The 11,613-nt window shown below is 50.2% G+C and overlaps 1 protein-coding gene and 1 long non-coding RNA gene across 3 annotated transcripts; one reads left to right on the top strand and one right to left on the bottom strand.

Moving 5' to 3' along the window:
- Window positions 1–2,521: 2,521 nt before the first annotated feature.
- On the bottom strand, window positions 2,522–8,748 carry LOC135320056 (uncharacterized). 2 transcript variants are annotated; one of them, XR_010379200.1, is made up of 5 exons: window positions 7,967–8,748; window positions 6,691–7,754; window positions 5,873–5,932; window positions 4,574–4,970; window positions 2,522–4,456 (listed from the first exon to the last, which is right to left on the bottom strand). It is a non-coding gene; the product is annotated as an uncharacterized LOC135320056 (long non-coding RNA). The 2 variants fall into 2 exon arrangements; XR_010379199.1 differs by lacking the exon at window positions 7,967–8,748 and having other exon boundaries at window positions 6,691–7,847.
- On the top strand, window positions 7,838–11,613 carry NKX2-6 (NK2 homeobox 6). Its single transcript, XM_031442055.2, has 2 exons — window positions 7,838–8,123; window positions 10,973–11,613. Exons 1-2 carry the CDS (start codon window positions 7,838–7,840, stop codon window positions 11,611–11,613), a joined length of 927 nt encoding a protein of 308 aa, XP_031297915.2.

Here is an 11,613-nt window from a genome sequence, read left to right as displayed (position 1 = left end):
GGTCATGGGCTGTGTTCCCGCAGCTCCCCAGGCCCTGGGATCTCCCACAAAGCAGAGGCCCATGTGCCCTTTCTCCCTGGGTTTTCAGGGGAGTATCTGCAAGTTCCTGGGGGAGAGACCTCAGAAGAGTTGCCACTTTCTTTAGCATCCATCTAGAGTTAAGACGCATGAAAATCTGTGACAGTATTACAAATTATGTTCCTTTTAGGCAAGGTACCCACCGGAATGGGTGGCCCCCCAGAGGGCTGTGGACACAGTTATTGCCTCGGAGTGACACAGACAGACCCTGAATGCCTTAGGGCTCAGTGATTCAGAATGGAGGCTTAACATTCTGAATGGCGATGTGGTGCCCATTCATACTTCCAATCAGCCTGGCAATCTGGGATGGGTGGTATTTAACTGCGAGCTCACGTCACAATTATTTCCTACTAGTCTAGTCCTCACCCACCACACCTGAGCAGGTTTCTAGTTTTCCTAAAGAACGTGCTTAAATTGTCTTTTAAAAATTAAGCTCTCAAAACACATCATTTATGTGTTTTATACAATTTTGTAATTGAAAGAGCAAATTCAGAAGCCTGGGGGTTGCTCTCGCAGGCAATTAGAAGGCCCCTGGATGGTGAGATCTGGAGAAGTCCCTGGGCAACTTGCGGTTATGTTAGAAAGAATAAAGAGGCTGGTGGGGGGTGGGGGATGGCCGGGTAATAGCTCAGTGATAGACTGCATGTGTTTAGCATGCACAAGGTCCTGGGGGTTCAATCCCCAGTGCCTCTATTTAAAAAAAGGTAAAAGAATTTTTTGATGTTTTGTTAAGATGGATTTTTTTTTTTTTTTTTTTTTTTTTTGCAGAGGGATTCCATTTAGAATGTTTTCCACTTTGGGCATCCCCACGCATACACCCAGTTAACAGGCGGCCTTATATTCCATCTGTGTCCTCTGAAGTATTGACATCCTTTGCATTTGCCAGGAATAACAATAATGAGAGTAGAATACCATTTATAGCAATTTGCAAATTGGTGACCTCTTAAGGAAGTTGCAACTTGGAGCCCTGAACCCCAAAGCTCTGAGCGCCAGACCTGTTATTACCGCCTCAGGAGACGAATGGCCATAAACAAGTTCCTGGACCTCTGTCCCTCAACACCCCATCCCTGGGATCGAGATGCTAATGTCTGTCTGATATCTCAAAGGGACATCGATGAGATCATGGATGCCCAAGCCGCGTAAGACACCAGATGCTAAAACTGGCCGGGAAGGGACCTGTCTCACCCCCAAGGTCAGACAGTCTGTGTCTCCTCTCGCGGACTCCGGGGACGCGGCGATGCACTTGATCACTTCCCAGGCTTTGGGGATATAACGAGGGCTCAACAAGACAGCCAACAGCCAGTTTATCAAGAGAGCGGCTGCGGTCTCGCAGGGTGGAGGGACAGAGCTGCGGCCGGACGCGCGTCTGGGGCGCATCAGCTCTCCTGGGCTACCGGCTTCATGTTACCCGGCCCCGAGCCCACGGGGGCCACGACCGAGACTCGCCACCCGGCGGCGCAGCAGCCAAGCCTCGGCACCACGCGCTCTGGGAAGCGCTGTTTATTTGCCTTGGGTCCCTGCAAGCCACACACACACACACACACGCACACGCACACGCACACGCACACACAGCAGCTCGCTCCGAGTTTATTTTTCCAGGGGTGGGGACTCGCTCCCGCCGCTTGGTGGCCCGGCGCTATCAGCCCGCTGGGCTGCCGGGCGCTGGAATGTTAATTGAAACGGAGCTGGGAGCGCGACGCAGATAAGAGTCTCGGAGCATCGCCCCCGTCCGGGCCCCGCCTATGGCTCTCGAATCTCCGCCCCCGCCTCCCCGGTCAGGGATGGCCCGGCACAGAGGGGCCCTGGCGGGCCCCCGGGCCCCGGGTGATAGTCTTTTTCGATGCAGAGGTGTGGCGGGCGGGCGCGCGGAAGGAGGCCCAGGCGCCCGCGCGCGCCGGGCGGGGGTGTCCAGCCCCCGCGGTCCACCAGCGGGACTAAACCGTGTCCGCCACCGAAAGGCGGAAAAGGGATTGTGGGGAGACGGCAGGGAGAAATCCAAAAGCCCGCTGTTTCTTAAACAATTAATAAATCTCTTTGCCCGCTCCACTCTGTACTCCACCCGTGCTCCTCCCCTAACCCTGAGATGTTTGCACTGATTTTCAGGGGTTCGCAGAGAGAGCCTCTAAAAGCCACCTCACGCAAACCATTAAATGGTTCCAAAATAGCCACTTGGGAAAAGTTAATATTAGATCCTCATATTATTCTGATAAAGATCCTGCGTTAAGCACACCATACACTACAAGGCACTCCAGATAAACGTAAAAGTAAACGGCAAAACCGTACAAATCCTAAAAGAAAATGTGGGCGATTATTCTCCGTGTAGGGAAAGTTTCTCTCACTACGACTCAAATCTAGAGATAATAAAAGAAAAGATTAATACACACCATCATATTTTAAATGCGTGATAAAAAGGACTATAAAAGAAGTTAAAAGACAACTGGCAAACAGGAGGAAATACATGTAACATATAGCGCAGATAGCCCAAATCACTAATATATAAAGAAACTCTTAAAAATTCATTTAACAGTGGGGGAAAGGAATTTAAATTGTGTCTCTTCCAATTTAAATGTATGTGTATTTATGTATATGTACTTACGTGTTTTTTTAATTTGTACATATAATTAATTATACATGTACATGTATAGATACACATATACACACATGTATAAATATCGCTTAAACATATAAAAAGATGTTCCATCTCACTCATAATCCAAGAAATGCAAATTAAAACAACACTGAGATACCATTTCTCATCTGTCAGATTGGTGAAAATTAGAAGGTGTAATACATTATTTTGAACGGGATGCTACAGTAAAGGCAGGCACTTTGACCCACGGCTGGTGGAGTGCAAGCCTCTACAATCATTCTGGAGGGGAACTTGGCAAGCCCAAATAAATTAAACATGCATTTGCTTCTGACCCACAACCCCACTTCTAGGAATATGCGCTGAAAGTACATCTCTAACCGTGTGACTATACATAGCAACAATGTCTTTCATTACAACATTGTTTGTAATTGCAAAATACTGGGAAAACCTAACTCATTCAGAGAAGAATGTTTACATAAACTATGGTACATTCACACAATGATATATGAGACAACTGTAAAAAAAAAAGAATAAGGAAGTTCTCTTTGAACAAATAGGGTGTGATTTCTGGGGTATATTGTTAAGTGAAAAAAGCAAACCGTGAAAGAGTACCTATTAGAAGGAATGAGTGCTGGGAGCAGCCGCCATTCGTGGGGGTGGGGGTGGGGGCTGTGCTAGTGGAGGGGAGGGGCTTAAGCACGTGACCGCATGTACGCCTGCCTTGTGGCAGCGGAAAAAAGCACGTGCCAGTCATCAACCAGCCTGTTAAATACGACCATCAGATCCCCACCATAGATGTTGATCATGACAATATCATTATAAATAAAAATGTTTTCCTTCATCAAGTGGGTGAAATTAGATACATTAATGCAAGTTCAACAGATGAAGCTGTGCTGGTGACATTCTACAGCAGAAGATCAACTATGTCTCTCTTATTGGACTGAATATTCCTGGAGGATTATGGAATGTGTGCTATTTATCTTTGTGTCCTGAGTGCTTGCAAAGTACCTTCTATATAGGGTGACCATATGTCCTGGGCTTCCTGGAGCAGCTGTGGTTTATGCCTGACATCCCATCCAGTGAGTGTTTCCTTTCTTTTTAAAATGTCCTGCTGTAGTTGACAGATTACATGATTATATTCCCTGTATGTAATGAGCACTCAGAAAATACTACTGAATTGAATGGAATAATTTGGGAAATATTGGAGTAATAATTTCAAGGAAGTGCAAAAGTATATAGTGAATTTTTCTTAGAAACGAGTGTGCTAAGAAATACTGAGCAAAGAAGTGGGAAGAAACGTAAGAAAAGATGGTAACTAAGCCACTGCATTTATCTTGGTCTCTGTGCTCTAAACAAAAGAGCACCTTGCAGAAAATGAGGAGAAAAGTGTGACCCAAAACAGGTTTCTTAATCTTTCTTTGTCTTGGTTTCTTCCTTTGTAAACTAGAAATAATGACTGCTTTACACACCTCACAGAGTTATTTCGAGAATCCATGAGTTGAGATGTAAATACGGGTTAAAAATCAGAAAGAGAACTGTACGTAAAATAGTCCAGTTCTTTTGGTCAGATTGTCCTCCTCCTCAATCCCCCCCCCCTTTTTTTTTTCTCAAATCTTCCTTTCTTCTCTTGAGGAAATTAAAGTGGAACAGCACAGTTGTGAAGGGCGATGGCTTTGCGTTTGTAGCACAGGAGCGCGGCAGAAAGAAAACCAGCATCAGTGCTGAGAAAGCCTGGATTCTAATTTTCTTCTGGTGGCTGTGTGGTTTTGGACCATCTGTGTTCTTTACCTGTAAAACAGAGACAATTTAGCTATAAGGAAAACACGAGAAACCATCGCTTAAAACAAACCATCATTTTATAAGAAAAAAAGAGAAAATTCAGAGAGTAGTTTTGAAGAGATTTACTTTAAATGGACCTGGAAGGGACCGGATCGGCGCAGCCGGTTCCACTCTCCCGCTCGCGGCTCAGTGCGCCCTAGGGTGGAGGGGGAGGAAAAGTGGGGGCTCGGAGGCCCGGACGGTTTGCCGCCAAGTTCCCCTCGCCCGAGGGTCCCGAGCCGCAGGAAGTGACCCCGAGGGGGGCGAGCTGAGAGCTCGGGAGCCGAGGTGCGGGTTCCCACCGAGGGCTGCCTCTCTCCCGCGAGCGGTGGGCGAGCGCGATGTGGGCGCTGCTCTCCAAGTTCACCCCGGGGAGGCTGAGCCCAGGCCGCCCCGTCGGTAACGAAGACTCGTATTTGCACCGCTTGCGACGGGCTAGAAAGGTTTTCCACTTCCAAAATCTCATTTGACCCTCTCAGCAAACCTGGAAGAAAAAAAAAGGCAAGGCTGGGGACCTTGAGAGCAGGATTTGAACTCAGAGCTGCTGCCGCCAACCTCTCCCAAGGTGTCCTTTTTTCTACGCCTTCCTGGAGTGCGCCAGTCCGCTGGGAGAATCCCACCCTAGAATAACGCGCTGGCAAGGCTTGCGGCTTATTGTTTTTAACCGGGGTCGCCCCTAGCCTCAGCCTGGAAGGCGACGACTGAGCCGCCTCCGGGAGCAGAGGGGGCGGAGCGTGCTCTGAATGGAAATGTACTAAATTCGCCTTCTTTCCGGTGCCCGTGTGGTTGGTGTACCAGACAATCGCTTGCACCTCTGCAGGGAGGACGACACCATCATACTATTTTTCTAGGAAGTCCTGGGATATGTTTTAGGAGCATTAAAAATATTTGGTTCATTGTTTATTCTACATATTTATCCTAAGGAAAGAATCCCAAATGTTGACAGGGATGAAGGCACAAAGATGTTCTCTGAAGTTTTATTCACAGCGACAGAAAAAAGGAAAAAAAAAAAACCCTCTATGCTCTGAAAGTATAAACATTTATTATTATTTATCCATAACATGGACTATTATATTGCCAATTTTAAATTATTTATAAAAACTCTTTAATGAAGGTAGACATGCTTATGATGTAAATTTAAAATATACAAGCTTGCATATACCCTATGAAAGCATACATGTAAAAATTTATGAATATGAAAACGTATATATGTATGTATATACATGACTGGGACATTGTGCTGTACACCAGAAATTGACATTGTAACTGACTGTACTTCAATGAATAAATACATTTATTTATTTAAATGGTATATTTAACTATTTATTTAAACTATTTATTTAAATAGTATATATATATAAAGAAGGAAGCGAGCTAAAATATCACCTCTGGATGGATCTTGTTTTCTTTTCAAATTTTCCTTATTTTTTCCAAAGTGTACGTGGCCTTTATAAACAGAAAAAAATAAAATTTAAATAAATACATGGGTCATCAAAAGATTTTGACATCTCTAAGAGCAAATATCTCTCTGAGAAAATAAAGGAGTTCTGTTTTGGTGAACAGAGTCCCAGGGTGTGCTGCCATTGACGAGCTGGGCCCCCATCAGAGTTGCTTAACATCTCTGATTGTGACTCCTCACTGAATAAAAAAAGAAGAAAGAAAGAAAGGAAAGAAAATGAAAAGAAAAAAAAAGAAACTGGAAACACTGTGTATATTTTCAATGTGAAGATTAAATGATGCAATAGATTAAAAATTATCTCCTGTTTAAACTATCAAATTTGTCAAAAATTTGCATACATTTTTGCAAGAAAATTTGTACCCACTAGCCTGGGGAAATAAGTTCAGCTTAACTTGATTTCAGGAAATAACAAAGCCCAGTTAGATCTTGCAATATTGAATTCTCCTAAGGAGGTTTATTTAAGACATTTTAATCTGAAATTCCAAAAAGACTCTAGTGAGAAATCATTTTGTTTAAAAAAAACAAAACAAAACTTTTTTTTTAACTTCTTAGATTCAGTACTGTGACTGGTGATCCCAAATCATGTTTTCTTGCTGAATCTCACTGCATGAGTGCCAACAATCATTGATGGTTTCATAACATTATCTCACTTAATTCTCTGAATTATCCTGTGATGAGCGTGTTCTTATCTCAATTTTTTATTAAGCCTAAGATTGGAAGGGTGAATACTTTGCCCAAAGCTCACGGTTGATGTGTTCCAGAGCCGGGGCTAGACCTGTTGACTCCACCTCCTTGTTCAAAAGCATTGTACACGCTGCCTCTCTTTTCTCGGTGCCGGCCGTGTTCAAGGGGCTTTTCTGAAGATCTAATCCTCGTCAAAACATCCCATCCCTTCGGGAGTCGCCGCGTTCGTATACACACGCAGGCCCGCTCAAGACAATCAACTTTAAGGACGTCAAGGGGAGAAAAAGAAGAAACTTGGGGTCTTGAAGAGCAAGGTGAGCCCCTGCCCCGCACCTTCTCGCTGGCGGGGGCTATTACCTTTCCTCGTCCCCACCCTCTAGCGGAACCTGCAAAGTGGCCTGGGGGCACCCCCAATATAGCTCCCATGCCCTTTCTTCGCTCTGGGGCTAAGATGCTCCTCCTGGGAAGTGGCAGATCCTGGCTTTCCAGACCCGGACTCGACTTTAAGCGAGACATTTCCATCTTAGTAGGTTAAGGCTTGCTCCTCCTGGGTCTAGCCTCTACTCCCTGGAAGGAGCTCCCAGCCGCCTGACCCTGGTTGGCCTTGCGCGCACTATAACTCCTTCTTGCACCTCCGCTACCTCCGGTGCCCAGTGGTCTCCACCTGAGTTTTCCTCTGCCAAGAGAGGGGAGTTGAGCTAAGACCTGGCCGGAAGGACTGGCTCGGGTTGCAGAGCAAGGGTTCCACCCACACACACCCGCCCACTCCTGCACACCCTCTAGGAGAGTCCCGGGGGAACACTGGGCTGACCTCGGAAGCTCCCGTTTGTACCGTATTCACTGAGGTACGAGCCGCGCGCACTCTCCCGTTTTCCTTGCTTTTAAGAACGGTCAGTATAAACCAAACCTTCCAGAAGGTGGCTGGGGGTTGGAGAGGAATTAGAAGGGCCCGAGAAAAAAAGTTTGTGGGAGGAAGATGCTGGGTTAACACGTGGTTTCTGCAGGAACCAATAGGGGTCCGCGGTCTGGTCACTGGGCCCTGGTAACCTGGCTCGCAGGGATGGCCCAGAGGAAAGCTCAGTCGGGGAGGCTGGGAGGCTATCCCAGACCTTGGGTCTGCAGTTTCTGCAACGACAAAACGGAAAGTTCAGGGCGTTGCACTCGGTGGGGACGGGGGACGCCCCAGCCCCGCCCCCTCCGTCTTCGGGATGTTACTGAACCCTGTCACTTCCACTCCCTTTTCGGTCAATGACATCCTGAGGCTGGAGCGGGAGCAGATGAGCCCAGAGGCCTTGCAACTCCGAGGGGCACGGAGGAACCCGGAAAGATCCCAGTACCTGAGCCTGGTCCCAGAACCTCTAGGCTCGGAAGTTCACAATACGGGTAGTTGCGGTGGTGGCGGCGGCGGCGACAGAAGGCAGGAGGGATCGGAGCCTCCTGCGGGTCCCTGTGAGACAGTCACAGAGATGGATGCTGAACCGATGCGCAAGCCACGTGAGTACACACTCAGGTCCTGGCTACTAGGAGATACCAAGGGGTGGGGGTGGATCGTTATCAATTGGCAGGTAGGGGGAACATGCATCTCCTTGTCTTCCCGGCTCCAAGGGCCTAGCCCTTTTTCCCTTCATCTGAAGAGTCGAAAAGGCGGAACTTTCAGCCTCCAAACACCCTAACGAAAAGTCCTGAATCTTAGGGGTTCACTGTTTCCACAGCCTGTCCTGTGATTCCCGCAGACGCATCACCACCACTTACAGGCACAGTTCCCAGAAATACCAGATTCTCTTTCTTACAGCAAGACCCTCTACAGTATCTTAGCTGTGCTCCATCACCACCAGCTTTCCCCGCCTTCTGCGAGTCTGTCTATCCTAAATTGCCTGCCTAAGTGCAGCCATCAAAGCACCGTGGCGCTTTGGGTGTAGAAACTCTGGGGTCAGTCCTAGGTCCAGCCTTTTCCTGGGTCTTGCCAAGTCACCTGACCAGCCCAGACATTCCCCTGCCCATATTCCTCCTCTGGAAAGTGAGAAAGATGGTGTCTGAGTCCCACGGCGTGGACGGCCTTGATGGTCCTGGCAGCGGGTCCTTCGCACCTGGAAGCATGGTAAGGGCAGCTCGGGTTTCAGCTGCTCTGAGACACGAATCGGATGGAGTCTCGGCTCCAGGTATCTGAAAGCGCAACTTTGTGCACAAGGCCCGGGCAGCTGCGACCCGCGGCAGGAAAGGAAGAGGCGGCGGGGGAGTTGTGATGCGGTTGCTCCTGAGACCCGGCATGGTTTGGCATGAGAAGCTTGACATTCCGAGGGAAGAGAAACCCACTCTCCCTCTTGCCAGCTCTCCGTGCGGGTCTGGGTGCCCCCGAGAAGCGCCTCTCGGGTTGGGTCCTTCTCTGCCGGTCTGTGCCGTGAACTCTATTCAAGGTTCAAACAATACATGAAGGAAATAAAGATGTTAGTCCGGCGTTATTCAACGACTTTAGCAGGCTGGTCCAGGAGTCTGGAGAACGTTAAATGTTCCCGCATTTCAAAAGAAGCCTTTGGGTTTTCTGCAGGGGACTATAAACCATAAACTCCCTCTACGCTGCCCAGCCAACTCGCCTTTTACTTTGGCTTGGCCAGAAAGGGGTCACGTTCTTCTGACCACTGCTGTCACCTCGCAACGCAGCCAAAGGCACCCGTGGCGCGTTCCTCCTCTGCGGGCGCACCGGGGCGGCGACTCTTCAGCGGCTGCTGTGGACGCGGAGAAAGGGCCTGCGCTCCCGTCCAGGAACCAAGCCCGGGGCCGCAGCAGCGATCGCGCGGGGAAGGGACCTTCCTGGGGGACTCTGCGCGGCTCCTCTGTCCCCGCCGATCCACTTTGCTTTCAAGGATGCAAGGCGAGAGGGGCTCCTGTGACTGTGACGGAGGGGATACTCACGGGGCGCTGGGCAGCCCCTAGGCCTGCGTGCTCAGCGACTCCCCAGTGGGGTTCTGCTTGTTCCACAGAGTCCTTGAAGGCCAGCAGTTCCTTTTCGATTTGCTAAGAAAACAAACAAACCTCCATATTATCGCTCTTTGTGGGAAGATGTGTCTTCGGTTTTTCTGAGCACAAGCTTCTATGAAGTCAGATTTTATTTCCTCAAACTTAAACACCAAACAGCTCCCCGACCCAGACTGTGCCAGCGCGGTTGTGAATTTCGGGTTCCAAGCAGCACCGATTCTAATCACGTGTGTCTTGCATCCCTCAGTATTCCTGGTTTACTGCTGGCATGAGTTTCCATGAAAACTCAGTTTCCTTCCTACCTAGCTTTGGGTAAGAACTGAACTTAGGTAAGACAGGAGAGGTATGGGAAGAAGGGAGGAAGGGCTGCATTTTGGGAGGCTCTGGGCACAGCCGCCTCCGGGGTGATCTTCCGGGCGCTGGCGGTCCGGAAGGGGAAATCAAGGAGAAGCCAACGCCACCCGCTTGGGGAGACCCAGAGGAGAAAGAGGCTGCTTTTTAAAATGCCAGATGTGGATCTCAACTTTATACATCCCGCATAAAGAATCTTATTTTCTGAGCCAAGAGTCAGGAGCCAGAAAATATTTTGTTCTATTTTATTTTAATTTGGATCACAAAGCATCGCATCCAACAAAGATGGGGCGGGTTCCTGGTGCCGTGGAGCACTTGATGACCAAAGAGACAAGGGTGTGTGTAAAGGTGGGAGGAACTGGAGACTCCCGCACCTGGGCTTGGAGCCGGGTACCCCGCGACGCACGTGGGACCACGACGGATAACCAGGCAGACAAGGGCTTCCTGCAAGCGTGTCACTGAGTGTTAGTTCTCTGTCTCTCTGCCTCTCTGTCTGTCTCTCTCCCCCCACCAAGAGCAGTCCGAAGTCAGTCTCTAACAGGCTCGCAGCAAAAACTTCCCCAATCTCGATCACACTTTAAAATTAAAATCACAGCGAACAGCCCATATACAGACCTTCTAAGAAGAAAATGGAGCTGCATTAGACTTTTTTCTTTAATGGAGGTACTGGAGATCGAACCCAGGACCTCCTATATGCGAAACATGCGCTCTACCACTTAGGTATTTCTCTCTCTCTGTCTTAGAGTCTTGATCAAGAATCTGCCTTTAGGGAAACAGCTGTACACTGGGAACCAGAGAGGGTCATAGTTTGTATTATATTTCAGGAGATACAAAATCGACTGAGCTTGGAGGAAAGGAATATTCAGACCTTCCTGGGACGGGGTGATGGGTCGGCAGAAGGGAGAGACGGGCGCGAAGTGAAAACTACCTAGGGAGATGGGCGTCCCTTGGAAACAGTGTAAGGATCGCTCGGGTGAGCCTTAGGCTGGCGCTGACGGTGTTCCTTCCTGTGCTTTTAGAGCCCGGCCCCAGCGCCGCCTCGCCCCGGGGCTGCGGGAGCCGGGTGCTGGAGCGCAGCCTGGGCAGCGGCGGCGGCGGCGGCGGCGGCGGCGGCACGCGCGGCGCGGGCTCGGAGCATCCCAGGGCGCGGCCCCGGCGGAAGCCGCGCGTGCTCTTCTCGCAGGCGCAGGTGCTGGCGCTGGAGCGGCGCTTCAAGCAGCAGCGGTACCTGTCGGCGCCCGAGCGCGAGCACCTGGCCAGCGCGCTGCAGCTCACGTCGACGCAGATCAAGATCTGGTTCCAGAACCGGCGCTACAAGTGCAAGAGACAGCGCCAGGACAAGTCCCTAGAGCTGGCCGGCCACCCCCCAGCGCCGCGCCGGGTGGCGGTGCCCGTGCTGGTGCGGGACGGCAAGCCCTGCCTGGGCCGCGGCGCGCCCGCCTTCCCCGGCCCCTACGGCGCCTCCCCGGCGCCCTATTCCTGCTACGGCGGCTACGCGGGCGCTCCTTACCGCGCGGGCTACGGCGGCGGCTACGCGGGCGCGCCCCCGGGCCCCGCGCCCCCAGCGCCCCAGGCCGGCACGGGCTTCGGCGCGGGTGGGCCGGGCGCCAATCCTCAGGGCCACCTGCCCGCCCCGCTGCGGGGTGTCAGGGCCTGGTGA

Source organism: Camelus dromedarius, chromosome 36 (assembly GCF_036321535.1).
Source record: "Camelus dromedarius isolate mCamDro1 chromosome 36, mCamDro1.pat, whole genome shotgun sequence".
Taxonomy (NCBI): domain Eukaryota; kingdom Metazoa; phylum Chordata; class Mammalia; order Artiodactyla; family Camelidae; genus Camelus; species Camelus dromedarius.
This window is presented reverse-complemented; position numbering and strand designations above follow the sequence as displayed.

Excerpts from the sequence above, each read along its gene's own strand:
- NKX2-6 (XM_031442055.2), top strand. The coding sequence starts at position 7,838 with ATGTTACTGAACCCTGTCACTTCCACTCCCTTTTCGGTCAATGACATC. Across the intron at positions 8,124-10,972 it reads TGAACCGATGCGCAAGCCAC|AGCCCGGCCCCAGCGCCGCC; the intron begins GTGAGTACACAC and ends CTGTGCTTTTAG.